At 50.4% G+C, this 27,184-nt stretch overlaps 1 protein-coding gene across 2 annotated transcripts; it reads left to right on the forward strand.

The window, feature by feature from the left end:
• Nucleotides 1–1,625: 1,625 nt before the first annotated feature.
• Nucleotides 1,626–26,850, forward strand: COL6A2 (collagen type VI alpha 2 chain). Of its 2 annotated transcripts, none has more exons than XM_063162796.1 (28): nt 1,626–1,761; nt 5,858–5,995; nt 6,677–7,275; nt 7,749–7,769; nt 8,411–8,476; nt 8,878–8,931; nt 9,013–9,057; nt 9,237–9,263; nt 9,580–9,606; nt 9,710–9,754; nt 11,074–11,127; nt 11,531–11,593; nt 11,840–11,902; nt 12,346–12,435; nt 13,236–13,298; nt 13,679–13,741; nt 13,866–13,928; nt 14,410–14,472; nt 14,892–14,942; nt 15,876–15,911; nt 16,319–16,381; nt 16,625–16,687; nt 16,891–16,926; nt 17,149–17,194; nt 17,320–17,472; nt 17,644–18,096; nt 18,374–18,412; nt 25,448–26,850. In XM_063162796.1, exons 2-28 carry the CDS (start codon nt 5,887–5,889, stop codon nt 26,053–26,055), a joined length of 3,063 nt encoding a protein of 1,020 aa, XP_063018866.1. In that variant the 5' UTR covers nt 1,626–1,761; nt 5,858–5,886; the 3' UTR covers nt 26,056–26,850. The 2 variants fall into 2 exon arrangements, with proteins under 2 accessions (XP_063018866.1, XP_063018867.1); XM_063162797.1 differs by lacking the exon at nt 25,448–26,850 and adding an exon at nt 21,099–22,370.
• Nucleotides 26,851–27,184: the final 334 nt, after the last annotated feature.

Here is a 27,184-nt window from a genome sequence, read left to right on the forward strand (position 1 = left end):
TTGCCAGCTGTGTCCATCTATGACAGAGCTGTGAAGATGACAAAATTCCTACAAATGTCATGCAAATGAATATATAGGCAGGTGAAACACACCAAGAATGCCTTTTTATTGAGGGAAGGTGTACAGCAGGGAGCTGTTGTGTAAAATATACAGGAATCCTCTCAGGGACAAGGCATTTTGTCATACCAAGTTGCAAGGAAAGGTATTGATTTGACATGAGAAAGTTCAAGACACACACATAGAAAATTAAAGGTAGGTCCTTTGGTCAAGAAATTTCAGTAAAAAGACAAAACTTGCCAGTCTGGGAGGAGGAAGAGAAGATGTGGAGGTGTGGGTCTGTGGTCTGCTCCTCTCCAAGCACTCACCAGCACTGCAAGGGACAGATGTGCTGTCCAGCTGTTTGTGATAAAGCTTCTTGCTGGAGAAACAGTTTCTGCAGGGGCAGGTTCACTTAGAAACAGCGGCATTGAATGGATTAGAAGCAGCATTGACAGGTACCCATGGACATAACAGAGCTTGGACACAGCAGCAAAGGAGGAAAAACAAATGGCCTGGAATGTGACATATACACTGGATCACTGGCAGGTGGATGGTTTGCTCAGACGTCTCAGGTGCTGTCTGGTAAATCACTGTCAGCAAAAGCTGGACCCCTCCTCTCCACTAAAGAAGCTCCAGAAGAAAAGGGACCAACGCATTCAGAGCCTCAGGAGGGTCCCTGGAAAGCATCAGCCTCACAAAATCCTTCTTTTGCTCTTCAAAACAAAATTATAGGTCAAGGAACAACAGGCTGTATTCCTGAAAGTCATTGCTGTTCTCCATACTTTTTGTTCAGACATTTGCCCTTATTTTTCATTTAGCAGAGCTAAAAATACCTTGTGAGTTTAAAAGTAATTAAAAAAATACTACAGCAACAAAGTCCTTGAGCTCAAGGAGTGTTTGGACAATGCTTTCATGCACATGGTGTGATTTTTGGTGCTGTTCCTTGCAGGGCCAGGTTCTGGACTCAATGATCCTTTTGAGCCCCTTCCAACTCAGGATACTCCCTGATTTCATGATTCTATGAACCCAAATCCAGAAATTAATTAATAGAAACTGGTAATACTCTTGGCTGGCTCTGAGGAAGGCTCGCATATTTGCAAGGGCAATGATTCCACGATTCTGGGCAAGCTGCTCTTTTTTGAAATGTTCTTGTTTTCATTTGCTCCACTCAGGATACGTTACAAGAATGGAAAGAGGAGCAGGACGGCAGGGGGGAAGAAAGAGAAAGACTATTTGATGGTATAAATAAAGATGTGGGGCAGCAATGCCAACCCCGAAAAGGGGCCTCTCATCATGGAAAAATGACACTTCTTCCAGTTTCGCGTCAAACAAAGATGCCTTCAGCTCCAGAAGGGACAACCTCGGCCCAGCCCGCCCCGAGCCGCGCGGGAGCGGAGGGGAGGGGACCCTGCCAGGTCTCGGTGGACCCACAGTGACTCTCCGTGGATGCGCGGAGCTACTGCAAACGAGAGCGCCGGTTCTGGAGGAGGAGGAGGAGCTCAGAGGGCAGTTCCCGGCGGCGGGGGAATAGCGGCGCTGGGCTGGAGACGCCTCCGCTGCTCCTCCCGGCCGCTCGTCCCGCACATCGCAGCGCCCGGAGCCCGGAGCCGCCCGCCAGCCGGGGATGCGGGAGCCGTCCTGACACCGCCCGCGCCACGGAGCCCTTTTCCCTCACGCTGCACAGGGACTTGGGGGACAAGTTTTGATGACCTAATTTTCCAGGTAGGCAGACTTTTTCACTCCGAGCACAGGGGTTCTGTGGCTACTTACTGGCGGAGCTCCAGCCGGGAATAACATAAATCCGTCTGAAATTTCAGCCTGTGCCTGCTGCTGCTTACTGGCTTTCCAGCGAGGTGCCTATTTCACATTTAGACAGTGACTGCTGTCCTGTCTAAATTTTTCCTTTACTTTCAGGTCTTGGCTAGTTTGGCTGTTTTCCCAAGGTTTTGGGGTTTTATTTCCAGGTGTAAGTATTGTGGGCCACAAACTGCCAGAGATCTAGAAAATCCCTCAGTTGAAGGGGGTGGATTAGTTCAGCAGTAACAGTGAAGTGATAGGAGCAGGACAGAGAACTGCTATGCTGCACGATTTCCACTTCAGTTTTGGGATTTCAGAGGATATGATTTAGACTCACCTGTGGTCCCTGTCTCCTAGTTTTGCTGAATTACATCAGCACAAGCCCGTCTGTTTTGGGAGGTGGCAGCACATTTAGGAATGCCTGGGAATTCATTGCGCTTGGTGGCAGGGGTTTGCTCCCCTCAGCCTTCCTGCAGACCAGGCTTTCCCTGGCTGATATCCCTGGATAATTATGTGGAATACCTGGAGAAGGTCCGAAGTCTGTAGCTGAAACCTCTCCCATGGGTGCTCTGCCCAGGGATGAAAACTACAAGGCAAGTTTGCGTAGCGGCTGCAACCAGCACTGAAATTTCCTCCTTGTGCAGTGTGTAAACCACAGGCACACAGACGGGAAGGAAGAAGAGGTGCATTGAAAAGAGTTTTGTTCCAAATGAGACCTATTTTTCTTTTCTCTTTTCATTTATTAAATATCTGAGTGGAGAAAATGCTGCATGCTCAAGTGAGTGACACCACAGGCATTGCATGCTGGGCATGGCCATGGAAAATGCTGGGACTGAGCAGCAGGGAGGCTTCAAACTTTATTCTGAATATTTTAGCACAGCCAGCATAACTCTCCTTTCTTGAGAGGAATGCAATTTGTGTGGCTTTAAATTTATGTAGCTTTAGATAAGTTCCTTGAAGACAGTGTTAATTTAGACAGCAGAGCATCTTGATTTTTGGAATTTGGGGAACAGTTTGGTCAGTTACAATGGGTGTTCTGGCGTTGGAGGAGACATACACAGTGCACCAGGGGGACCTTCAGGAATATCAATGTATAGGATAAAGCAGACCATGGCTCTGCCTGGCCAGGTGCATGAGGTGACATTTCCACTGCACTGGGATCTGCTCAAAGTGTTATTTGGGATTTTCACTAAGATGTAAGAGCAAAAATAACCAGATATAATTTGCACATTTGAGCCACTGCAAGGGAATTGTTTGCCAAAATATCACTTTTGGTTCAGTTGCTCATGTTGGAAGAGAAGCAAGCAGAGAACTTGGGTCCCCCTGCGTGGTCACTCTTTTGCAGGGCTCTGTCTAGATAAATCCATATATTTTCAGTCATGTGGATAACAGCCAGGTCACCTGGGATCTCCGTGTGGGACCAGCAAAGACTGCATTTCTCTGCACCTCAGGTAGGAACACAGACCCTCATTCAGGGAGAATGGTGCAAGACAGTGCCCTCATAAATTTTTCAGAGGATCCACTGCTTGAGATTCTCTATTGTTTTTCCCTTGTGTGCAGAGTGAAAGAGGTGATACACTCAATGATACAAATACTGAGAGAAGGCCTCATAGGAGCAAAGGTCCTGCTCTGGCAGAGAGAAAAGTCAAGGAAGAACAGGATGGGCAGACCCAAATGTTCAGGCATTATGAGTCAGATCCCAATTTTCTCTTTGCATTAGTTTTTTGAACTGTGTTCAAGACTTGCATTCAACGTACAGAAAACAGTTAGTCTGAAATACTGGTGAAATCTGAGGTTTCCATCTCAGCATCTTTCAGTGGCAGGTGGGACATTAAGTCAAATATCAAATGTTACAAGAGCGTCACAACAGCTGGTGGTGCTCTGAGGATGACAAAATGGGCAGCATCGCCCACCCCAGCCTTGGCTGGCCCTGAGGTGGGTACTGGAGCCCCCAACAGCCCCCCACCGTGTATCCAGGGGGGTTAATACCAGGTGGGAAGCTGGGAGAGCAGGAGACTGACAGAGCTCAAGCTGCAGAGTGGGATAGAGGAGATGGTGCAGGAGGACGCCAGGGAAGTGGGTTGTGTCATGTGTTTTCAGGAGTCGCTTCCCTGCCTCGTTGTTCTGCCCATGGAGAGTCCAAGGCTGTGGTGCTTCACTGGCCCAGTCCCAGGGGCTCTGGGCAGGAGCTGTCCTGTGCCAGAGCTGGCCCTGGTTGCCTGTGCAGGCCAACTGCTCTGCTCTACAGTGCCTTCCCACCCACACACAGAGGGAAGGAAGGAGGGAAAGAGGGAGGTGGTTAAACTCAGCATGCAGTGATGAGTCAGACACTTGGCCAAAGCCCTCAGTGCTCCCAGCCTCTCCAAAAGTTGTCTCCATCTTCCTCAGCTAAAGGCTGGCTTTAAAATGGTGCTGTCTGAAGGCTCAAAGCTGTTGTGTCCTACAAAAGATCAGGATCTCTTGCAGCTCTGTTTTATGAAGGGCAAACAAAACAAGGAAAGCCTGCAGTAGGCTTAGAGAGGGAAAATCTTGATCTTAACTAAAACGCACATTTAGCATGGAAGTGTTTTATCCCTGTCATACCACTTTTATTCTCTGCAGCACAATGGAAGTTTAGCCACACTGACTTGAGCGGGGCATCATAGAATCGTAGAGTGGTTTGGGTTGGAAGGGACCTGAAATACCATCCCATTCTATCCCATCCCATCCCATCCCATTCCCTGCCATGGGCAGGGGCACCTTCCACTAAACCAGGTTTCCCCAAGCCCCATCCAGTCTGGCCTTGGACCCTTTCAGAGATGGGGCAGCCACAGCTTCTCTTGGCAACCTGTGCCAGAGCCTCCCCACCCTCACAGGGAACAATTTCTTCCCAATACACCACATAACCCTGCCCTCTGGCAATAGGAAGCCATTCCCCCTTGTCCTATCACTCCAAGCTCTTGTCCAAAGTCCCTCTCCAGCTCTCTTGTTGACCCTTTTGGTACCAGCCAGTGCTGTAAGGTCACCCCAGAGCCTTTCCTTTTCTAGACTGAAGAATCCAAATTCTTTCATAAGCACAAGCCCTAGTGTGGAGGAGGGCTGTCACTGCTGCAGGGTCTCAATAGCACTGACACCTACCTTTCCAGCATAAACCAGTTTGCAGAAGCCTGTGGTGCACTGCAGCTGGCACTATAAACTGGAAGGGGACATGTCCCACCAGGCAAGAGATAGGGCACCATGTGGAGAGAGGACTCAAGGGAAGCCAGGGAGGGCTGAGCTGCCTGTATTCTTCAGTGATGCTGTTCCTCAGTCAGCCGTGGCAGAACTCAGCTGCATTGCTTACTTGCCCTCCCCCTGCATTGCCATTGCCACCAAATGCATGCTCAGTGTCCCTTCAAGCCTTGGACTCTTCCAAAAGTTACCCCCCCCCAAAAAACCCCAAAACATTCAAGAAAGAAACTGTAGACATTCAAGAAAGAAACTGTAGACAGTCAAGAAAGAAACTGTCTTTTTGGACTGGATTCAGGTCTTTTTTTCATGACATCCCACATGCCCCTTACTGGTTAATGTTGAGTTAGCTACCATGCAGAGAAGCATCTCTGGGCCACCAGAGGGCCATGTTGGTTGGTTCTGGGATCCTCTAGACACAAAGGTGAGCATCTCCCCTTCCTCCATATTGTACGATGATGACAAGTGTTGCTTGAATGTTGCCTGAGAATATCCTTTCAAATCCCATGTACCTTTCAACACTTCCATACGTTCCTAAGAATTTTTCAGACCACATCTCTAACTCTTCTGCTGCTTTAAGTTGTCATAACCCTACATGAAATAAACTCCCCCATGCAGCTGTGCCTTGAAGGCATGGTGATGGGTTGAGCACTGAAGATGTGCATTTCTTCAAGAGATTTTTTTATTTGTCCCTTCACTCCATGGGGAGTGGAAGGGAGCATTGACAGGGAGCATAGGTTGGCTTTGTGTCACGCCAGCAGAGTCAGGAGATTGTGCATCATGTTTAACATGTAAACTGTGTGTTTTTCCACAGGCATCTGAATATCCTGAGGGGCTGCTGAGATGTTTAGACAAGCCTTGCTTCCCACTCTCCTTTGTGTGGCTCTAGTTCCTCTCCATGCCGCTCAGCTTGATGTGGATGCTGGAGATGTCAGTCCTACCTCCTGTGCAGGTATTAACCAAATAATTTGGGTCACCTTAGTGGGCAGCCATTTTAACAAAAACAATGCTCAGTTGTAGAACCTGCTTGGCAGGAACTGATACTGGGACATTCCACCTCCCCTGGCCCTTTGCACTCCTGTGGTAACAATCCATCTGTGGGGAACACCATCCTCCACCCAAAATCACGTTTCCATGTTCGCTTTGGTGTGCAGAGAGCTAGAGATGGGGTCTGGGGTCTGCCAGTGGTGGTCTCTCCCAGCAGATGCAGTAACAATCACCAGTCAGTCACCAGCAGTCAGCTCTCTATCTGATGCCAGAAAATTGTTCACTTTAAATCTGGTGATTTCCTCATTTTTCAGTTACACTGCAGAGGTGATTTACGGGTCCAATTGGACTCTTACCAAAAAAAAGCAGGATTTTCAAGACTGATTTAGTACTGAGCAGTGCTGGATTAATGGTTGGACTTGATAGTCTTAGAGGTCTTTTCCAACCTTAATTATTCTGTGATTCTATGGCAGATCTTAGAAGTCCTGGTCACTGGGAAACCATCTGACCCAAACACAAGTGTCACTTCTAGAGCTAGGTGGGACTTGTGCGTTTCCCGGCATCACACTTGGTCCAAGTGTCTGGGGGATAGCAAAGGGGGTGCGTGAAGTGCTCTGACATGGTCTGAATAAATGTTCCCATGCAGAAAAGAGGAACTGCCCCATCAATGTCTACTTCATCATTGACACCTCAGAGAGCGTGGCTCTGCAGACTGTGCCCATCCAGAGCCTCGTGGACCAAATAAAGCGCTTCATCCCCATGTTCATCGATAAACTGGAGAGCGAGCTCTACCAGAATCAAGTCTACATCACCTGGCAGTTCGGTGGGCTCCATTACTCAGACGTGATAGAAATTTACAGCCCTTTGACAAGCAGCAAAGACATTTACCTGCCCAGGCTATCTGCCATTAATTACCTGGGCCGGGGCACCTTCACAGACTGTGCAATCTCCAACATGACCCAGCAGATCCAGACCCAGATGGCCAACGGCGTGAACTTCGCGGTGGTCATCACCGATGGCCATGTGACGGGCAGCCCCTGTGGGGGGATGAAGATGCAGGCTGAGAGGGCACGAGACATGGGCATCAAGCTGTTCGCGGTGGCCCCCAGCGAGAAGGTGTACGAGCAGGGTCTGCGGGAGATCGCCAACCTGCCGCACGAGCTGTACCGCAACAACTATGCCATCACCCAGAGGGACACCCTGGAGATCGATGTCAACACCATTGACAGGATCATCCAGGCTATGGTAGGTGCAAGGAGGGGAACAGGGGGCACAAGACGAGCAGTTCACAGATGGGGGATGCTTTCCCTTCTGTTGGCTTTTGGAGATAACCTTTTGTAGGGAAAGTGCAGTTTTTTTCTGGTAGTTAGCCAGGATGCCTTGGTGTGTGTCTCTGTTTCCCAGCTTGTCTGGGCAGGCTGCCGCCCTAGTCCTGGCTCTTGCTGAGGACCAGGCCATACCCCAGCCTGCTCCCCATCCAGAGGCATGCGGAAGAGTGTGCCACACTGAGACACATGCTCACCATCAGCATTGTCCTTGAGACTCCAGCTATGAGGCACTGTTAATCAGGGGCTCTCCAGAGGGCATCTCTACAGCCAGGGGACCTTTACCACCTCCTCTCCCTTACCACCACACTCCCTTCCAAGGGTGAGCTCCTGTCTCCCCCATGGGACTGAGCACCTTAACTGATCTTCTTCCTCCTGTTCTCTCCTTTGCAGAAACACGAAGCCTACGGCGAGGTGAGTGAGCAGCATCTCTGTGTCTTTGCCACATGACGGGTTTAATTTGCCCCAGCTGGAACAGACCAGCTCACTCCCGAGAACAGCATGGACCTTCATGGGATGGGTCCCTGCCCACCTGCAGAGTCTACAGACACATTCCCTTATCCAGCTGTTGTAATGGCACACTGGACTCACTCCCTGCCTCCCCCTCACCTGCAGTGGGTTCTGGTCTATGGAATAGACTCATTCCTTCACTTTGGTGACCCATTACATAAATGGTGCCCCTGCTGAAGCTCCTGCCCTGCTGGTACTACAGGAGCAGGGTTTGGCACACAGAGGTTGTGCAGGGGATGCTCCAAAGAATATGCCAGTCCCATGATGACTGCAGATGAGCAAGCCCCCACCACCTCTAACACGTGGCAGTCTTGTTCTTCCAATCTGGGCCCAGAGCCAAGCTATAATGAACATGCTCATAGCAACTTTCCACTCTTAATTTACGCACAGCACTTCTTTGTGTGCTTGTTGCTGCTTCAGCCCTGATCCAATAGATTTTAGCCCTTAGTTGATGGGGAGAAGAATGTGGAGAGCTGTGGGTGCAGAGCTGAGCTGAGTTTGGGATGTACACTATCAGTACCTAAGTTTAATTTCTTGTATTTCAGTGCTACAAGATGAGCTGCCTGGAGATTGCAGGGCCACCTGGTCCCAAGGGATACCGAGGACAGAAGGTAAGTGGGAAAGGCCTTAGCTGTGGGAAAGGTAATAATGCCCCTGCCTGCCGCAGCCACTGCAGGGTGCCCTAGACCTCACCTCACATCACCTCAGCTGCTTTCTCAGGTAGCACCTAGCTGGGAAATATCCCCCAGCATCTGTCTTGGCCCTTGGAGACACAGCCAACACTGGTGTGCCCATGTCTGTGCCAAGGCTGATGCACTGCCAGCCTTGCAGAGAGACACTGGAGCACCTGAGGACACCAGGACTGAGGCAGCAGTTGCCAAAGCAGACCTCTCACATGCACAAGGGTGTCCCACTCTCCTGCTCCAGCTCTATGTGCTCTGATTTCCTAGAAACTGCCATTTTCTCAGTCAGCACCAAGCCTGGACTTATGCTGAGTTTTTCCTTTCCTTAGGGTGCAAAGGGGAACATGGGTGAGCCGGGTTCCCCGGGGCTGAAGGGACGACAGGTGAGTTGTGGAAAATCCTCCCCTCCGTTTGCTACATCTCTGATGACCTCAAGCTAACTCTCCGTGCCTTCCTCCCCGAAGGGCGACCCAGGTATTGAAGGTCCGATCGGATACCCTGGTCCCAAGGTAAGAATCACATAGCTGATGGCTGAGCTCTTTGCATTCCCCGATTTTTGGTAAAGCAAGGGAAACTTTGCTTCTCCCTCACACCTGCCCATTTCCTGCCCCAGACCTCTGTGCTCAGCTCCTGCTGACTGCCCAGGCACTAACACAGGGATTTGTTGCTTTTTTTTTCCTTTGTCCAGGGTGTCCCAGGGCTGAAAGGAGAGAAGGTGAGAAAGAAGAGATGGAATGGCTGTCTGGCACTTGGCAGGGACCATGCTCCTTTCTGATACACAGAGGAGAGATTAGCTGTGATGGGGAAGGATAGCAACTCTATTAACATTTTTGGGCCTGGGGAGGAATTTCCAAGGGCATCGCAAAGCCTGTCTCCTCCTTCAGGCTTTGATCACGGTCTGGTGAAGTGGGAATGCATTTAGGGTGTAAATGGAGGGTGAGAGGTAGGTGGTGGGGATGGGGACTGAAGGGGGAGGTGGGGTGGTGGGGGATGCAGGCAGTGTCTGACTTCCTGTCCTTTTCTTCTCCCAGGGAGAAATTGGATCTGATGGACGGAGGGTAAGAAAGAACTTGCACTATCTTGCACTTATTTCCAGCTCCCAAACCCTGGGACTGTGTGTTAACAGATCCCTATTCTTTTTTTTTTCCCCCACGATCCAAGGGTGCCCCTGGCTTGGCAGGAAGGAACGGCACAGATGGACAGAAGGTAACTGGGAGCACTGGGAGCACCCTGTAATGTTGCTGCCACTGTTCCGTTTCCTTACCCTCTCTCATCCTCACGGGCTGTTGAGTTTCTTTTCTCCCACATGCTGGCTTTCTGTTCCAGCTGAGGTTCCTGTGAACTTATCTGTACATTATTCTGCATGTCCTGTAGAAATGCATGAAGTAATTCCGGTCACAGGAATGAATGTCAGAATATGCTGAGTTGAAAGGGACCCACAAAGATCAAGTCCAATTCAACAGAACACCCCAACAATCCCACCCTGTGCCTGAGAGGGTTGTCCAAACTTTCCTTGAGCTGCGGCAGGACTGGGGATATGATCACTTCCCTGGGGAGCCTGTCCAGTGCCCCACCACCCTCTGGGGGAAGAACCTTTTCCTAATATCCAGCTTAAATCCCCCCCACAGCTCCATGCCATTAAGTGTCATCCCTTGGTCAGCAAGCTCTCTGCAGGATATGGAGGTGTGACTCAGTCTGTGCTCCTGCTGAGAAGGTGATAAGGCCAGATAATTCGGGTGTAGATACCTTATCCTGATTGTTAGTGAGCCCTACAGGACACAGACACAGAAAGCTTCACAGAAATTTGGTTTTCAGGGCAGTTTGTTACTTCATCTCTAAACTATAGCTTGTATTTAGTATTAAAGCCCTAAAGACAAATTCAGAGGTCTCACAGCAAAGTCCCTGGCTTTGTCCACTGGCCAGCACACCCTGGCTTTGCACAGTTTCCTATACCCAGCCCCCAGTGTATCTCTGGGTAATAAGTTCTTCCCACTCCTCAAGCACTGCTGAAGCTCTAAAACATCCTTCACTCCTCCCCACTCTAAAACACTAAAGCCCTTCAGCTGCCCCCAGCCTCTGTCCCAGAGCTGTCTCAGCACACTCAGCCCTGCACTGTCTCAGTGACAGAGCTGTTTTGGGGAACAGGGCGAGGCAGTCCCTTTTCTGGGGTGTCTGTCAGCAGAGTGGTTGCTGCACACCTGAGCTGCCCTGACGGGAGAGGCATGAGAGAGGAGCAGCACAACCCTGAACGTGAGTGACCGCCAAATCCAGCCTCAAGGGACATTCCCATCTCTCAGGGTACACTCATGGGATGAGCCTGCCTGATTTCCTTTAGTCTGCTTTCTTCTCCACTTTTCTCCGTGTTCAAGGAATGCCCTTCCTATTTATTCTCCAGCTGTTGACAGATAAGGTCAGCAGATGATGCTAACATTATTAACATTAATAATGTCAGCAAGAAAAGCTGTGTTTTCCCTTCAGCCACCTATAACTTCTCAGTCTTTTCCTTTTGAATGTAATCTCTCCAGGGCAGGCTGGGGAGAATTGGACCACCAGGATGCAAGGGTGACCCTGGTGACAAGGTAGGAATGCTTTACTCTTTCACCAGCACATCAGTTATTTAGCTGCCGAGTGGTACATAGGTAGAAGAGTGGCCAACAAGAGATTACTGGCCCATTTTCCTACTGGCTGTATAATCTGATCCCAGACCTGGGATCCCTGGAATGGGGACCATGATTTGATTTTTCTGTGCCTCCTTTCCGTGGACAAACAAGCTGGGAGCCCCCAGTGTCCCTTCCTTCCACATAGGGAGGAGGAATTGCCCCTTTCATGAGCATTAGCAACAAGCAAAAGTTACTTTAGCCTCTAGAGCAACTTTCTAAGCACTGGCTTAGAAGTGTTATTTTGATTAGGAAGTTTTATTTGATTTATTCTGCATGGAAGTGTTCCCAACGTGAAGTGGTTCTTTGTTATTTCCCTCCCCAGGGCCCTGATGGCTACCCAGGAGATGCGGGAGACCAAGGAGAAAGAGGAGATGCAGGCATAAAGGTACAAGTGCTCTGGACAGACAGCAGGGTGTGGGCAGAGGCAGCCAATGGGGACAGCTAAACACCATTGCCCGTATTTTTATATATATAGCCTAAATCCTTTACTGCTTGTGGAGCTCATAGGCTTTGGGGTCTGGATTTCATCACCAGGCACAGGTGGTGAGGGAAGGGCCTTGCTCCTTGGGCTGCTTGTGGTACGGGGTGCTGGTGGGGCAGGCAATGACCATTGGCTCTCTGGCTCTTTCAGGGGGATCCTGGCCGGCCTGGTCGCAGTGGACCCCTGGGGCCCCCAGGAGAAAAAGGAAGCCAGGTAGGTTCATGCTGCATTCAGATGTCTCCAGGGTTTTACTGTGGTCTGTTCATAAAATCACAGAATGGTTTGGGCTTCAAGGGACATGAAAGCTCATCCAGTCCCACCCCCTGCCATGGGCAGGGATGCCTTCCACTAGCCCAGGTTGCTCCACGCCCTGTCCAGCCTGGCCTGGAAAACTTCCAGGGATGGGGTAGCCACAGCCCCTCTGGCTTTGGGCAGGACTGGACAGATGCTGTAAGGAGCAGTTGACAAGCCTGACTCTGCTCCAAGGCTGGACCCCCTGCTCATGCCATGTGGGCATGCTGGGTGTGTGGAAGCAGAACCGGGTGCTCATACACATTTCTGCTCGAGGAGGACTGCTTGACACGGGATAAAAATGGGAGGTGTGTGCACACTTTGACCTCTCTTCCAACAAGCTGTATTTCTTTTTCTTCTGCAAGGGACTTCCAGGCAACCCTGGAGCTCAAGGGCCTGCTGGAGCCAAGGGAAGGAAAGGTGAAGTGGGACCTCCTGGACCCAAAGGAGAGGCTGTAAGTGGCTGAATAGATCCCTGGACATTGGGCACACTGCAGGAACCTGAGGCAGTTTAATGGATGAGTGCTGAGAAACTCCCCTGTTCTGCTTTGTGCATCCCAAAAGATGTGCAGATGCTGGTCTCCTTGTCTCTCCCATCCTCACAGAGCAGAACTCCCATAATCCTAAGCTTAATGTTAACCATTCACCTTAGAGAAGCATCCTGTGTTCCCACATAACCACACAGCTCTGCCCTCCGTGGATGCTCAGGGACACTTTGGTTGTACTCTGGCAAGTTCCCCAAACCTCTGGCTCCTTGAAGGATCTCAAAGAGTCAGGATCTGGTGGTCATTATGGCAGAGCTCTGTGAAAAGGGCAGTGTCACATATCAGTGGTGTCGCACAGACCCAAGTTAATGTGATGGGGCACTGCAAATTTTAGGGAGTGGGTTAGAGAGGAGGGCATGATCCCTGGCACAGCTCCACCAGCACCAAGGGGCCAGAACCCAGCCAGAGTATCCCCTTGCGCAAAATCCAATGGGGAAGGTAACACTGGATGAGCTGGAAATAAATAATAGTCTTTAACCCTGAGGGAATGAACCAGGTATGTTTGTGGTCACTGTGGTGAAACACACCTGGCTGTTGCTTCCCAAAAGGAAGCATGGGCATCCCTGCTCCCCTGCTGCTGGGAACCCACTTGCTTAGCAGGCAGGTGTACATCTCAGAGGGAGGAGGAGGGCAGCCAGGGGTCACTGCCCAGGTGACATCCATCCTTTCACCCATTTCACCCCATTCATGTGACTTCTCTGTCTGCCAAGGGGCGACGTGGAGATCCAGGGACGAAAGGCAGCAAAGGCACTCCCGGAGGCATAGGAGAAAGGGTGAGTGAAGCAACTGCCCAGATTATTGCAAATAAGCCCCAAATGTATAGGACTGAGGAGTGTGTGATGTGCTACGACCCAGCCATGCAGTGTCCATTTAGCATCCGTGCAGCACCAGAGCTGGGAATGCAGATCCCACTGCGCTGTGCTCCCACTGTGCTACTGGCACCAGGTACAGCCTCCTCCACCAGGGTTTGGTCCAGAGAGGGGATGAAGTGCAGCAAACCTCAAGGTTGAGAGACACATTCAGAGGTCATACTGCCCTGATATTGTTTCAAACCAAGAAACACAGGGTTTGAGAAGGACATCACAAAGCACTGCCGCACACACAGATAGCATTGGAGACATCCCTGACCAGGAATATCTTTCCCTTCTCACAGGGAGATCCTGGTCCAGAGGGTAATCGTGGTTTGCCTGGTGAGGTTGGAAACAAAGGAGCCAGGGTAAGTATGGAGCAAGGCTTGGTGACAGCCAGGAGGAAGGGGGAGCGGTGGTGCCACCCAGGGCAGCTTGCCTGGCTTTCCTCCTCATGCACTGTGTGTTCTTCTGTCTTTCTTTGCTGTTCAGGGAGAACAAGGACTTCCAGGACCTCGAGGCCCTTCAGGTGCTGTGGGAGAGCCAGGGAGGATAGTAAGTCGCACTTGGGCACGTGTGTGACCATGCCCTCCTGTGGTGAGAACTTGCCCTGCTGACACAAGCTGTCTGCACTGTCCCTCCCAAGGAGAACCTGCACACGACCTTCTCTCAGGGAGGCTCCAAAATCGAGTGTTCCCATGACAGTGTGGAAGGGATCTCTGGAACGGGTGGGTCACTGGGGAGAAAGAGGATGGGACTCCACAAGCACCTATTTGTCCTGGGTCTGTGCTTAGTCCATCATGCCACTGTGGCAGTAGTGCTGTGACATCCAGGTGGCTCTACAGGACATGGTACTCCCACTGCTGAGACACCCACTGCTGAGACAGTCACTGCCACAGTAAACTCACCAGCAAGGGAGATGGTCCTGCAGCATCATCTTGAGAGCTGGTTTCTCCAGCACGGTCCCTTGTGTGCCAGGGGGCAGCAGGGAACATCCTCACTCACTTCCTGCCTTCTCCCTAAATCTGTCCTGCAGGGATCACGTGGGGACCCTGGTGACTTGGGCCCAAGAGGTGATGCTGGACCACCAGGACCAAAGGTAAAGCTCATGAATTAACCTCTACATTTGGAAAGGCTTTTTTACTTATTTATTATTAAAAAAAAAAAAAAAAAAAAAAAGTAGGCAGTTTTCACAGCAGAAACTTGTGTGCCTCATAAAGAGAATCAGACCTGAGCCTCCCTATGGGGTAGAGATGTAGATCTTTCTCTGACCAAGGAGCTCTGATTACACTCGTCACTCAGAGCAAACTCAGGGGCATCCCTGGCATGTGACATTCCCAAGACCCTCCAAATCCTTGCTCTGCAAAGCTATTCCAAAGCTATTCCCAGCTGCAGAAGCCTTGGCTCCTGGTGGTGTCTCACACCCAGAGAAGATGAAAATGGCTGTAACTGTCACAGACAGAAGCGGGTCAGAAGGGCCGGGTTTGGTACCTCACAAGTCTTTTTTTTTTACCAAAGGGTGACAGAGGCAGGCCTGGCTTTAGCTACCCTGGACCCAGAGGACCGCAGGTATGTATTCTTCATCCAGTACGTGAGGAGATCTGTTTGAGTGGACGTTGCAATTGGATCTGAAGCGACTGAGAAAACAGGGAAGGAAGAAGAAAAACGCTCAGGGTCACAGATGTGTGGAGCCTGTGAAGGAGAAAGGGTGTTCAATATCAAGACTGAACCTGGTCATCAGGTGCTGGGGACCCCAGTTCCAATCATGGTGATGATCTCTCAAGCATCAGCCTGAAGCTACAACTGCTCTTCAACTTTTCGCCCCTCACTGCAATCTTTGGGTGTACTGGTGTATTGGAATTAAATCCCAAAATTGCCAGATGGAACGTGCCTGGGCTCGTCTGGCCCTTGCTGCTTGACCAAGGGTGGCAGCTGTGCTGGTTTCACCTCAGAGACACCTTTGGCTGGCTGGATATTGCAGCTGGGCACTGGGGACAAGTCCAGGCATGCAGGAGCTCAGGTTTACCTCTGGCAGAGAAGCTTTAAGGTGAGGTGAAGGAAAAGGAGTCGGGTTCTGCTGGAGGATTTGGATCCAGAGCTTTATGCTGGCCCACAGGCCTCTGAATCCAGCAACAGCTCTGTCAAACAGAGCTGTGTCAACAGAACTGTCAAACCACGTGGTTGCTGTGTCTTTTAACCCCAGGCAGAGGGGCAGGGAAGGGGTAGGGAGCCACCAACCAGGTAAGGGGGGAAGTCTCAGGGGACAAATGACACCTGGATGGCCCAATGTCCCCAGGGCTGAGAGGCATCTTTTGAACTTTGCCAGGAATGCCAAGATTGACAGCAGTCAGCAGGGGGCAGGGGAAGGGAGAGGTGATTGGCACACCTGGAGAAAGAGCCGGGATGACTGAGACAGTCACATTACATCACATCAAAACACTGGTGCACAATGTGGGGCCAGTCCTGGACAGCTGCTAACCTCTTCCTCCTCTCCTTTTGCAGGGTGACAAGGGTGAGAAGGGGCAGCCAGGACCCAAGGTGAGTGTGCTTGTCTCCATCATCTGTTTTGTTGTACTGACTGGAAGGCCACGGAGTTGTCTCCCAGCCTCCTGGGTTAATGGCTAAGGAGCCAGACCTGCCAGCAGCTGCCCTGGATGTTCCCTGCAGCTGCAGCCTGATTATATCTCCCAAGCCCATCTCCTTTTGAAATCATATGAAAAATGTGTTGCAGAGCTTCTATTTTTGGGATGGTTTTTGGCGGGTTTTTTTTTTGTTTGTTTGTTTTTGTTAATGCCTGTATAAACATTGTTTGCTGTGCTCTGAGCTGCTGTTTTAGAGGATGCTCTCCCAGGCCAGGCAGGCATGTATTTGTGATGCAGCAGAACCTCTGCCTGAGCACATCCAGATGTGCTCCATGCCGATCTGTTTCTCCTTCCATTGAGCAGGGAGGACGAGGTGAGCTTGGACCTAAAGGAGTACAAGGGACCAAAGGAGAGAAGGGAGAGCCGGTAAGCAGATTCCCTGTGCTGCCCCAGGGTCAGTGTCTCCCTCCCACATCGCTGCCCTGTATGCTGGGGATGACAGTGCCGCTGTCTGCCTGGTCCCTGTCCCCAAGCTCAGGTGTAGCAGGCTGGTGACCGTGCTCAGCAGAGCTGGGGCTGACCAGGGGGTCAGGAGGGGCCCTGAACACCAGGGGCTGCTTTACTAACATTGCCCAGGAAATATTTGACTCTTCTGTACTTCTTCCCCAGGGTGATCCTGGCCCAGGAGGAGAGCCTGGACAGCGTGGTCCACCTGGTGAAGCGGGCCCTGAGGTACAGTCCCATGGCATTGTGTCTGAGCAGATGCTGTTGGAGGGGACACAGTTTCCAGATGTGTCCACTGGCTCACAGTGGGCCTTCTCCCCATCTCCTTCCCCTTCTGCAAAAAGGCACATTTTTGATGGCTCTGACATCTAGTTCCCAGAAAAAGAACTCTTGGGAAAACTGTGCCTGAAATCCCTGTGCTCTTCTTACAGGGGACGCCTGGCCCACCAGGAGATCCTGGTCTGACTGTAAGTAACGCCTGCTACTCTTCCTCCTGGGGCAATAATGGCTTTTCCGTGCACAGCCCAAGAACAAAATAGGACATCAGGTCCTTCTGCTGCCCTGGCAGAGGTGGCCTGTGGCTTCCCATGGAAGCCAGGGAAAGAGGGGAGAGGGCTGGCTGGGTGGGAAGGGAAAGGGCAGCCTTTGCTTTAGAGGGAAGCATTCACCCTGCACCTCTTTCCTGGCAGGACTGTGATGTGATGACCTATGTGCGAGAGACATGCGGATGCTGTGGTGAGCTGATATCACCTCTCCCCAGGGAAGGGGAACAACCACATGAGGGATTGGGACAGGGGGTCACCAGAAGGTTTCCAGCATCACTGACCCCTGTGTTTCCCTTCCCCTGCCCCTCTCCCCAGACTGTGAGAAGCGCTGCGGTGCCCTGGACATCATGTTCGTAATAGACAGCTCCGAGAGTATCGGCTACACCAACTTCACCCTGGAGAAGAATTTTGTCATCAACGTGGTCAGCAGGCTGGGCTCTATTGCCAAGGACCCCAAGTCAGAGACAGGTATGGCCTTTGTGGGGACACAGTGGGGCATGGGGAAAAGAAAAGGGTCCTGGATCCTTTCAACCTCAGTGGTTATTTTCCATGTCTTTTCAGACCAATTGGGCAGCTCTTTGACTCTGTCCACTTTTTCCCAAGGATGCAAAGCCAAGTAATGTGACACTTTTTTGGCAGGTGCCCGTGTTGGGGTGGTGCAGTACAGTCACGAGGGGACTTTTGAAGCCATCAAGCTTGATGATGAGCGCATTGATTCTCTGTCGAGCTTCAAGGAAGCAGTGAAGCGCCTGGAGTGGATCGCTGGAGGCACCTGGACACCATCTGCCCTTCAGTTTGCCTACAACAAGCTCATCAAGGAAAGCAGGAGAAAGAAAGCCCAAGTGTTCGCTGTGGTGATCACAGATGGGCGCTACGACCCCCGGGATGATGACAAGAACCTCGGGGCTCTTTGTGGCAGAGATGTGGTGGTCAACACCATTGGCATAGGCGACATGTTCGACCAGCCGGAGCAGAGTGAGACCCTGGTCTCTATTGCCTGCAACGAACCCCAGCGAGTCCAGAAGATGAGGCTTTTCTCAGACCTAGTGGCAGAGGAGTTCATTGACAAGATGGAGGATGTGCTCTGCCCAGGTCTGTCCTTGTCTTTGCATGGAGCTGGGGTTTTGGGCCCCAGGGTTTGGGGAAGGGGGCAGAGAGGTGTGCCAGTAAGTTGGCCAGCAGCTGGGTCATCCATAGTGGGATCTGACCTTAGCCCTGAACTAAGAGTCCTTCCTCAGATACAGACCAACCTTTTGGGGCAGTCCTTTGATGTTCCTGTAAGAGACATTGTCCTGCCACTCCTACTGTGCAAACTGTGAAAGGGGATGGCAACACATGGCTCATTTTTCCTTGTTTCTTTTGCTTCCAGATCCACAGGTTGTCTGCCCTGAGCTGCCCTGTCAGACAGGTAAACATTTCAAGTAGCTTCGTGCCATTTGCACAGACTCTGGGGGGAGACTGCACGACTCTCAGGAGTAGGAGAGCGGGGAGCAACCCTGTTCAGTCCCTTTGGAAGGCAGGAGTTTGGGGAATAGTGTTAGTTTACGTGAGGAGAGGCCCCAGGGCTTCATCTCCTGCTCTTTCCCTGTCTCTGAGTTCTCTGCACAGGTAGGTACAAGTGCACTGTGTGAGTGCACCAGCATGGCTCATCCCTGATATTTCTCCCCATCCAAATTCCTGGGAGCCTGACTTGAGTTTGGTTTTGACCTCCAAACTCAAGTCAAAATCTCCTTGCTAAACACCCACTCGCATGACCTTTTTAGCAGAATGCTCCTTGGGAGTGACAGGCAGAGCAGATATTAGGGATCAGTTGGAAAATGGCAATTTGGTGGACCTAAAGCTTTGGCTTCTCTAATGCTGGCTGTATTTAATTAACAATTAACTCAGGGTGTTGTATTAAAGGAAAAGACAGTAAGGATACTCTGGTGCTCTATGTGTTTGAAGGTAGCTTTACTGGCTCACATTTTGCTTGTCAAGGGGCAGATGTGCATCCCAAATTCCTAGAGATCCTGTCTGTCTGAATCTCAGTGTCTGTTTAAATACTATAGATGAAATCTGTGCTGATGCACAAAGTTTATGGAGGACCACGGTTTTGCCTGTTCTGCAATTTTTGTCTCTTCTCTTGCCATGAATGTTTTTGTGGCAGTCCACAGCTTCAACTGAGCCTTATAAAGAATATCAAATTTAATTTTTAAGTAAGTCCCATGCAAAGGAAAGGAAAACTGCTCCCAGGATGCACAGAAATCCAGAGAAGATCTATAATTATGCCTGTCTAAAATATCTTGCTGGTATTTTGACTATTTGCACCTGGTCATGATGGGGACATAGTGTGCAGCTGTGATGCTGAGCTTCTCTGATGTGTCCTTTGAAGAGCTTTACCTGCAAATCTGTGCACAAGGAGGTGAAACCCCCAGGCCACACTGGTGATTGCTCAGGTGTCTTCAAAGGTTTTGGTCTTTGCAGCCTTCCTATTTCCAAGGAACACAAGCAGTGGCACACTTGTTTCTCCCGGGCTTGGTCCATCGAAGCCCTGGAAAGCAAGGCAAAGTTGTCAGTTCTTTCCTTGTAGTGCAGTTGGGTGTTCCTGTTCCTGATGCAAGGTGGGAACATCAGACAGAAGACAGAGGCAGTGGAATGGCTTGGTTGCTGGTGCCAGGGGACCAGAACAGGAATGGCTTGAGGAGGCATCTGAGGGGGTTCCCTCTTCAGTGAATCCCTTAAGCCATGCCATACACAAACCGGGCTAAGTGTGGGCAAGGCCTGTGCCCCAGAGGACTTGGGAAGTAGAGTGATGAGGTGAGTGACAGAAGGTTGGCCTTCTGTCAAAGTGCCCTTTCAGCATGGGCAAAAGCTGTTCTAGGTCTGGTAGATGAAATTTTAAGTAATAGTTTCAGGAGTCTTTGGGCAAGGAGCCTCCCACCCACCACACTGGCCGGTCCATGCTGCACTGCTGTCACCATTTAGAAGGATGTGCAGTGGTCACACTTCCCTAGTGGCAAGGGAACATGTTGGATGGGATGGGACATAAGGCACATGTCAAGGCCTGGGGCTTCTCTGGTTTTCTCAGAACATCCCATGAGCTTGTGCCGATTCCCATGCAGTTCCTCCGGCTGGAGACAGTGCCCTTCGGAGGGAATTGTGAGTGTGCCAATGCACATCCGTCCCCAATGCGTGTGCTGCAGACCGGCCAGACAGGTCAGGGAGGCAGCTCAGCCAGCCCAGTTCTTGGCCCCATGGCTCAGCGTGGTGGTTCTGACACTTGGAGGGGCAAATCAACTGCCCCAGCTTCAGCCTGGGTAATGCCAGCAGAGCACAGGCAGGGACAGGTACCACATAAAGCCTGTCTTCCCCCCATGCTGCCTCAGGGCTTTACCTGAGATCTTCCCATTCTCAGCACAGCCCCTTGTGTCTCATTAGTTACTGCTGTGCTAACAGGATGCTGGGGGGTCAAATGCTGAGCAAATCTGAACTAATCACTTGCTTCATAGAGATCGCATGACATCCTGAGAGGCTCTTGCTAACCGACGCAAAAGGCTTTGCTTGGAGCTTTGGGGTTTTATTCAAAGTTAAATTCAGCACAGCCAGGTGCAGACAGAGGCTCTCGGGGCTCTCACCAGCCCAGACACCATACAGCTCTGACTGCAGTCACAGCCCTGAGGCTGAGGGCCAGGCAAAGAGATCACATAATGCTGTCCCTTAGATGTCTGCCTTACAGCATCACTTGGGCAGTTTGCACAAAGCACATCCTAAGCTACATGATGGGTGAATCCCATCTGCAGAAGGAAGTGGCCTTTTTCCTGAGCACTGTTCCTTCTCCATCGTGCCTATGGCAGATCAGTAGGAACTGGGGAGTTCAAGTTCTGTGTAATTTGCTGGAGTCACTCAGTTGATGTGTGAAAGATTTCAGGGCAAATCTCATGGTTCCTTAGACACAAATGGCAGAAAGATTTAAAATCTGGCTTTGGTCTTTACTTTCCTGTCCTTGTTAGCTCTGTTCTTCTCTGGTGCAGTGCAAGTAGGAAAGCCAGGTAGCTTTCAGAGACACAGCCATTGCTAGCAAGCCCTGAAAATATTCTTTTGACGCTCACTTGCAGATGACAGGAACCCTGGGAGTGTAAACCCACTTATTTTCCACCCCATGGAAGAGGGAGTCAACATAGATTTCCCCAGCACCATACACTCGATCGCCCAGTTCCTAAACTCCACGCGGGAATCCCGGGACCCCAGCATGTACACCCAGCTGGTGGCCACTTTGGCCTTTACTGCCGAAAAAGCCAAGTTTGCCACTGGAAATGAGCGGCAAGAGTGGATGGACTTGTTCATTGACACCTTCAAAATGGTGCACAGTGAGATTGTGGGAGACCCAGAGACTGTGCTAGGGCTGTGCTGAGATCTCTCTTGGGGGTCACGGGGAGGTGGAGGCTGAGTGGAGGTGGAACTCATTGCTCCTGTGTGGCAGAGGGGACAGCACAGGGGAAGATGCTTTTAGTTCAGCAGAGACAGAGGCAGTGGAATGGCTTGGTTGCACTCAGATGGGGACAGGACACAAGGAGCAGTTCCCTCCAGCTTGGCCACCATGGTGGCTTTCCCTAGCAGTGTCAAGGAATGCTCTTGCTCTGCCTGCTGCTTTATTGCCAAGAGCCTAATGATGCATTTTCCCCATGCCTTCCTGCATATGTCCTTGTGGACCCCCTCCAAAGCATTTTCTGCATCCTCTCTCTCAGTTACCACAGGCTCTCTCTGGGTCCTGCAAGGCTGACTAAGCAAGGTGCATCCCTGCTCACCACATTGTCTCTGTGGACCCCCTTGTGGGCAGCTGGGGGTGTGGAGGGAAGGAGCAAGCAGGATGGGAGAGGGAGCAACCCTCCCTTTCTATAGGGAGCACTGTCCCCTGGGCAATGCTTCTCTCAGAAGCTTTGTGGTCTCCCTTGGCCTTTTTCTCTGCTTGTACATTTGTGTTTCCTCTGTCACAATCCACAACATGTACCTGTCCATATACAAAAGGCAGATATTCTGTCACGTGGGGCTGGGTGGTCCGAAGCAAAACTCCTTGACCGACATGAGTTGTTTAAAAGCAAGCTTGATGTAGTAGAGCCTACTCAATCCACACCCAGTGCTGCTTTGGCTCAGAGACTGCAGAGCCACCACCTGCACTGCAGGTATGCGTGTTTAGACAAGGCCTGGTATCTCCATCCACTCAGCTACCCCTGGTTGCACAGAGTCAGGCAGGCCAGTGCCCTTCCCACCTCCAGTTTTACTGCTCTCAAGCTCTATTTAGAGGTAGTAGAATTTTGTGTGCAGACACAGGAGTAGAAGCGCTTACTCTAACTGACATGGTATTATTGCAATAAAATATACTGAACAAATGTCATATTTAATGGGCAGAAGGGAGATGTGCCATCTTCAGGAACGTGGCTGTAGTATTTCCAGGTGTAAAAAGTGGAGCCAGTTGCCGAGCTCAGCCATTGGAATTGCCTGCTTTGCACTTACTGCAGTGCTCCCCCAAGGTTTCAGCACTTTTTCCTCCCAGGCAGAAGTTGCTGAGAGAACTCTACTGCTATCAGTGCAAAATAGAGGGGAAAGAGTTCTGAGGGCTTTCCATGACATGCTGTGTGTTTTAGGTGAAAGCAAAAAGATCAGCCTCTGCCTGACTCTGGTCATAATTCACGTATTCCAGACAGTCTGTGCAAAGCCAAACTCCCTATTCTCTCTTGATTTTTTACTGCAAAATTAGTGTACTGCAAAATTAGACTTAGCCTGCTGGGATACAGGACTGAACTCAGAGTAGTTAAGCTGCTCCGGCCATGATGCCAGAGAAAAATCTCCCAAACCCCATTGATTGGAAAAGGTCTCAGGGCTGGAATATTTTGCTGAACAAAGAGAGAATTGGGGAAGATTTCAGCTAAGGAGGTGTTGATTTTATTTAATTTCATCACACAGTGGCCATTTATTTCTAGCCAAACACTAGAAACAAAGTTTTTTACCTCTCAAAAACCTTCAGCTCTTTGGAGGTGGGGAGAGGGAGAAAATGTCTCTTTGCATGAGGAGTATTTGTGCTTGTTCTTGTTAGAGGCAAACGGGTGAAGGAGTGGGTTTTTTTGAGCATAATCCTAGCTAATCCCTCTGATAAAACCAGATGGATTTCATCACAATAGCAGCTCCTTCAGTGAAGCTCTTGGGCAAAGTAAGGACATGATAAAGATAAGGAGCTCTGTAAAGGATGGTCCATGCCTCTCCAAAGACAGGATGAGCTAGGAAAGGAGGAAACCCCAAAAAGGTCTGGGATGTCAGTCCCCACTTCACTTTCATCTACACTGTCAACACTGGGAAAGAATAGAGGAAATACAAGTTCCTCAGGTTTTAGAAGAAGCAGGAAGGTGATGTGAATGGGTGGGGCTGCTCTGCACACACCAATGGCAGAAAAATCAATGAAAAAGAAAAATCAGTTTCTGATTATTTGTGTTGCCTTCGTTGGACATCCTCAGCTGTGAGCCACAGGCATTCATGATACACATGAAAAGGACCAATGCACCAGTTAAAAGCATGACAACATTGGTTGGCCTAACTCATGGTGGTGCCTTTGAGAGCTTCTCTTCCAGTTAGGATGAGAATCTTGCTGTAGAAAAGGGTGCTCAGGTCCTCAGCCTCTCAGAAATGGGAACAAGCTGCAACCAGAGCCTGACACTGAACAGGACAAAGCCAAGGCTTTGCTGCCTCACATTCCCTTGGGATAACTCATACGTAGAGGCACCTTATCAAACACTGGAAAGCAGTCTTCTCCAGCTGTGAGGGCTGAGCAGCGAGCCTGGGGAACTCTCCTATCAGATGTGCACTACACTCTGGCTGAATCTCCATGGATGCTGCCCTCTGCTTAGCCAGGAGTTCTTCAGGCTTTCTTGTCATCTTAAAAACATGTGGGCAGCCTTGGGGGGAGGCTGTTAACACTGCCCCAACACGACACACAGCCCCTGCTCCCACCTGCTTTCACAGACCCTCACGTAGGTGTTGCACTGTGTGGTTGCAAGGGGGATTCCTTCCTGTCTTTCCCCCTCCATGACTGCTCAGAGCAGGTGAGGACCAGGAGTGCAGGTGCTGCCAAGGTGAGGTATCCTTGTGGCAGCAGTGCCTGGAACTGCAGCATCAACGTGCCTTTGCACAACATTTCTCACAGAAGTTTGGGCAAAGGTGAGTATGTGCCTTTATTGCTTCAAAGGAGAGGAGGTAACAAGTGAGAAGACAGAAGGAAATGGCCTCAGGTTGTACCACGGGAGATTTAGATTGGATATTAGGGGAAATTTCTTCACTGAAAGGGGGGTCAGGCACTGAAACAGGCTGCCCAAGGAAACAGTGGAGTCATCATACATGAAAGTGTTCAAAAAACATGATGTGGTGCTTAGGGATATGGTTTAGAGGTTAACACAATAGTGCTGAGTTAATGGTCAGACTTGAGGATCTCAGAGGGCTTTTCTAACCATTCAGATTCTGTGATTCCCTGATTCTGGGCTGAACCCAGGCGTAAGCACTGTTCAGCACTAGGAAAGCTCTGTCAGGCTGGATTCATTCATAGTGTGGAAATTTAATCCAACATTACACTCCTATCCCCAAGGTTACCCCTTGTTGCCAGAAATGGATGCTCCAGAAGTTGGGGCTGCTCCAGAAGTTCCTGTTCTTTGCCAGGGATGCAACACAACATGGCAGCATCTTTGGGACTTCACCCTTTCAAGATTCAATCTCAGACCCACTCCCGCTGCTTGGGAATGCTAGGGGCATTGCCCTGCTGCCAGCTCAGGAGGAACTCAGAGGAACTGAATGCAATGCGCATAACTACAGAAAAGGGAGGAAACAGTGGTCCCTACCAGCTGACTCAAAAGATAGCTACTTTCTTCTACTTTTTGTTTTTTCCTGAGTTTATTCACTGCATATATTCATATATTCTATATGGTTAGAATGGGCTTGGAGCAATCTAGTCTACTGGAAGGTGTCCCTGCCCATAGCAGGGGGTTGGAACAAGATGAACCTTAAGGTTCCCTCAAACCCAAACCGTTCTGAGATTCTCTGATTCTATGATTTTATATTAAGATGGTAAACCGCTCTCCTGAAGTAACTGAGAGGTTTGCAGGTGCTGCTTGCCGTTAATCTCTGGATATTCCTCTCACAAATAAGAGCTGGAAATTGATGTAGGGCAGTGGGCGTAATTCTGAGACTTAAATGCACAGACATGTCTAACTTCACTAGGGTCAGTCCCAGAATTAACATTCATTAAATGCCCAGTAGCTGAGGGCATCAAAAGCAAAGCTCCTACATTTCAAGCTGTAAAGACAGGCTTTGGTAGTGGGCTTGGGCTGGTCCTTCTTTGGACAAGGTTGCACAGGGGCAACTCCAACCCAAATTATCCTGTAGTTTTCTCATTCTCCCAGCTCCTGTCTTCTTCTTCCCCCTGCAGAGCTTGCTGTAGCCCAGTGCACCCAGCGCCCTGTTGATGTCGTCTTCTTGCTGGACGGCTCAGAAAGGATCGGGGAGCAGAACTTCCAGAGTGCCCACCGCTTCGTGGAGGATGTTGCCCAGCAGCTGACGCTGGCCCGGAGCAGCAGCGACCCCATGAACGCCCGGATCGCGCTGCTGCAATACGGCAGTGAGCGGGACCAGAACGTGGTCTTCCCGCTGACCCACAACCTCACCGAGATCTCCGACGCACTGGCACAGATCAAGTACCTGGACTCGTCCTCCAACATTGGGTCAGCCATCATCCACGCCATCAACAACATCGTGCTCAGCCCAGGCAACGGGCAGCGACTTGCCCGGCGCAATGCCGAGCTCTCCTTCGTCTTCATCACCGACGGCATCACGGGAAGCAAGAACCTGGAGGAGGCCATCAACTCCATGAAGAAGCAAGATGTCATGCCCACAGTAGTGGCTCTTGGGAGCGATGTGGACATGGATGTCTTGCTGAAGCTTGGCCTTGGAGACCGGGCAGCCATCTTCCGGGAGAAGGACTATGACAGCCTCTCCCAGCCCAGCTTCTTTGACAGGTTCATTCGGTGGATTTGTTAAAAGAAGGGCACATACACAATCCTTCTCTTACTGATATACACACCCCTGATATTACCTGTTGTATTTTCTTCCTCCTGTATGGTTGCTAGCCCTGAAGACTTGCCCTCTGGGTCCTCCTTTCTAACCAAAATCTTTCATGATTTTCATGATGAAGCGTCATCATGATGAAGAGTCATCATGATGAATCTTACATTTATGGTGCTAATTAAAACCCAGATCAAAGCAGGATACAGAGCCATATGAAATACTTCTGTAAAGCTTTGCACACACCAAGCCTTGCACACACCAAGCCATGACTTGTGTATGTACTGTAATCCTAGGAGGGCTTATCAGAGATGCAAGAAACCTTTCCAGTGTAGTAGGACCAATGAATAACTCAAACTCCCAATATCTCCTAGTGCCTCTAGCCCATCCTTTCTGGGAACAGCAGGATGGTGTGAGAGGTACTGCTGCCTTCCACAGATGCTTTTTTGGGGGGGTTTATCTATGTTAAATTTCACAAATCATCTCTAAGATCTTTATTTTCCTGTGGGCCACCTGCCTTGATTCCTTCTGTTATTCTGCCCTTCATCAGAGCCTGCTCATCTATTACTGCACTCAGAATTTCAGCTGAGAGGGGCAGCATGACTCCCAGCATCAACAAAATACTGGACAGCCACCAGAGCTGCCTCCCAGTCATCCCAGTATGCTCAAAGCATCCATGGTACCTTCCTCCCACCAGTATCTCCTGAGCAATGCCCAGATTTGAATTCAAATTGTGCTGTCTGCAAAAATAAACAAACCTTTCCCAACCTATCCTGAAAATGCCTCTTTTTTTCTGTAGTTGTGGGGTGTGGAGACCCTGGGGGGCATCCCGATAGTTGGGGAAACATAAGAAGCTTCCCTCAAAAAGCCGATAAGACCCCATTGGCTCCTTCCCCCGTTCCAATGTCTGTTCCTGCATCCCTGAGCCACTCCCTCCCTATTCCCTGATTGGCCCTTCTCTTTGTACTGCCCCGAGACCAGAGTGACCCCGGGCCCCTGGGGAGAGAGAAACCTGGACCCTCCATGTGTGTGTGCCTGGGACCCGAACATGTTACTGCGTGGCTGAATTAAACATCTGTGGATACCATGCACAGGCCCTTTTTGC

The sequence above is a fragment of the Melospiza melodia genome, chromosome 8, assembly GCF_035770615.1.
Source record: "Melospiza melodia melodia isolate bMelMel2 chromosome 8, bMelMel2.pri, whole genome shotgun sequence".
In the NCBI taxonomy this organism is placed as follows: domain Eukaryota; kingdom Metazoa; phylum Chordata; class Aves; order Passeriformes; family Passerellidae; genus Melospiza; species Melospiza melodia.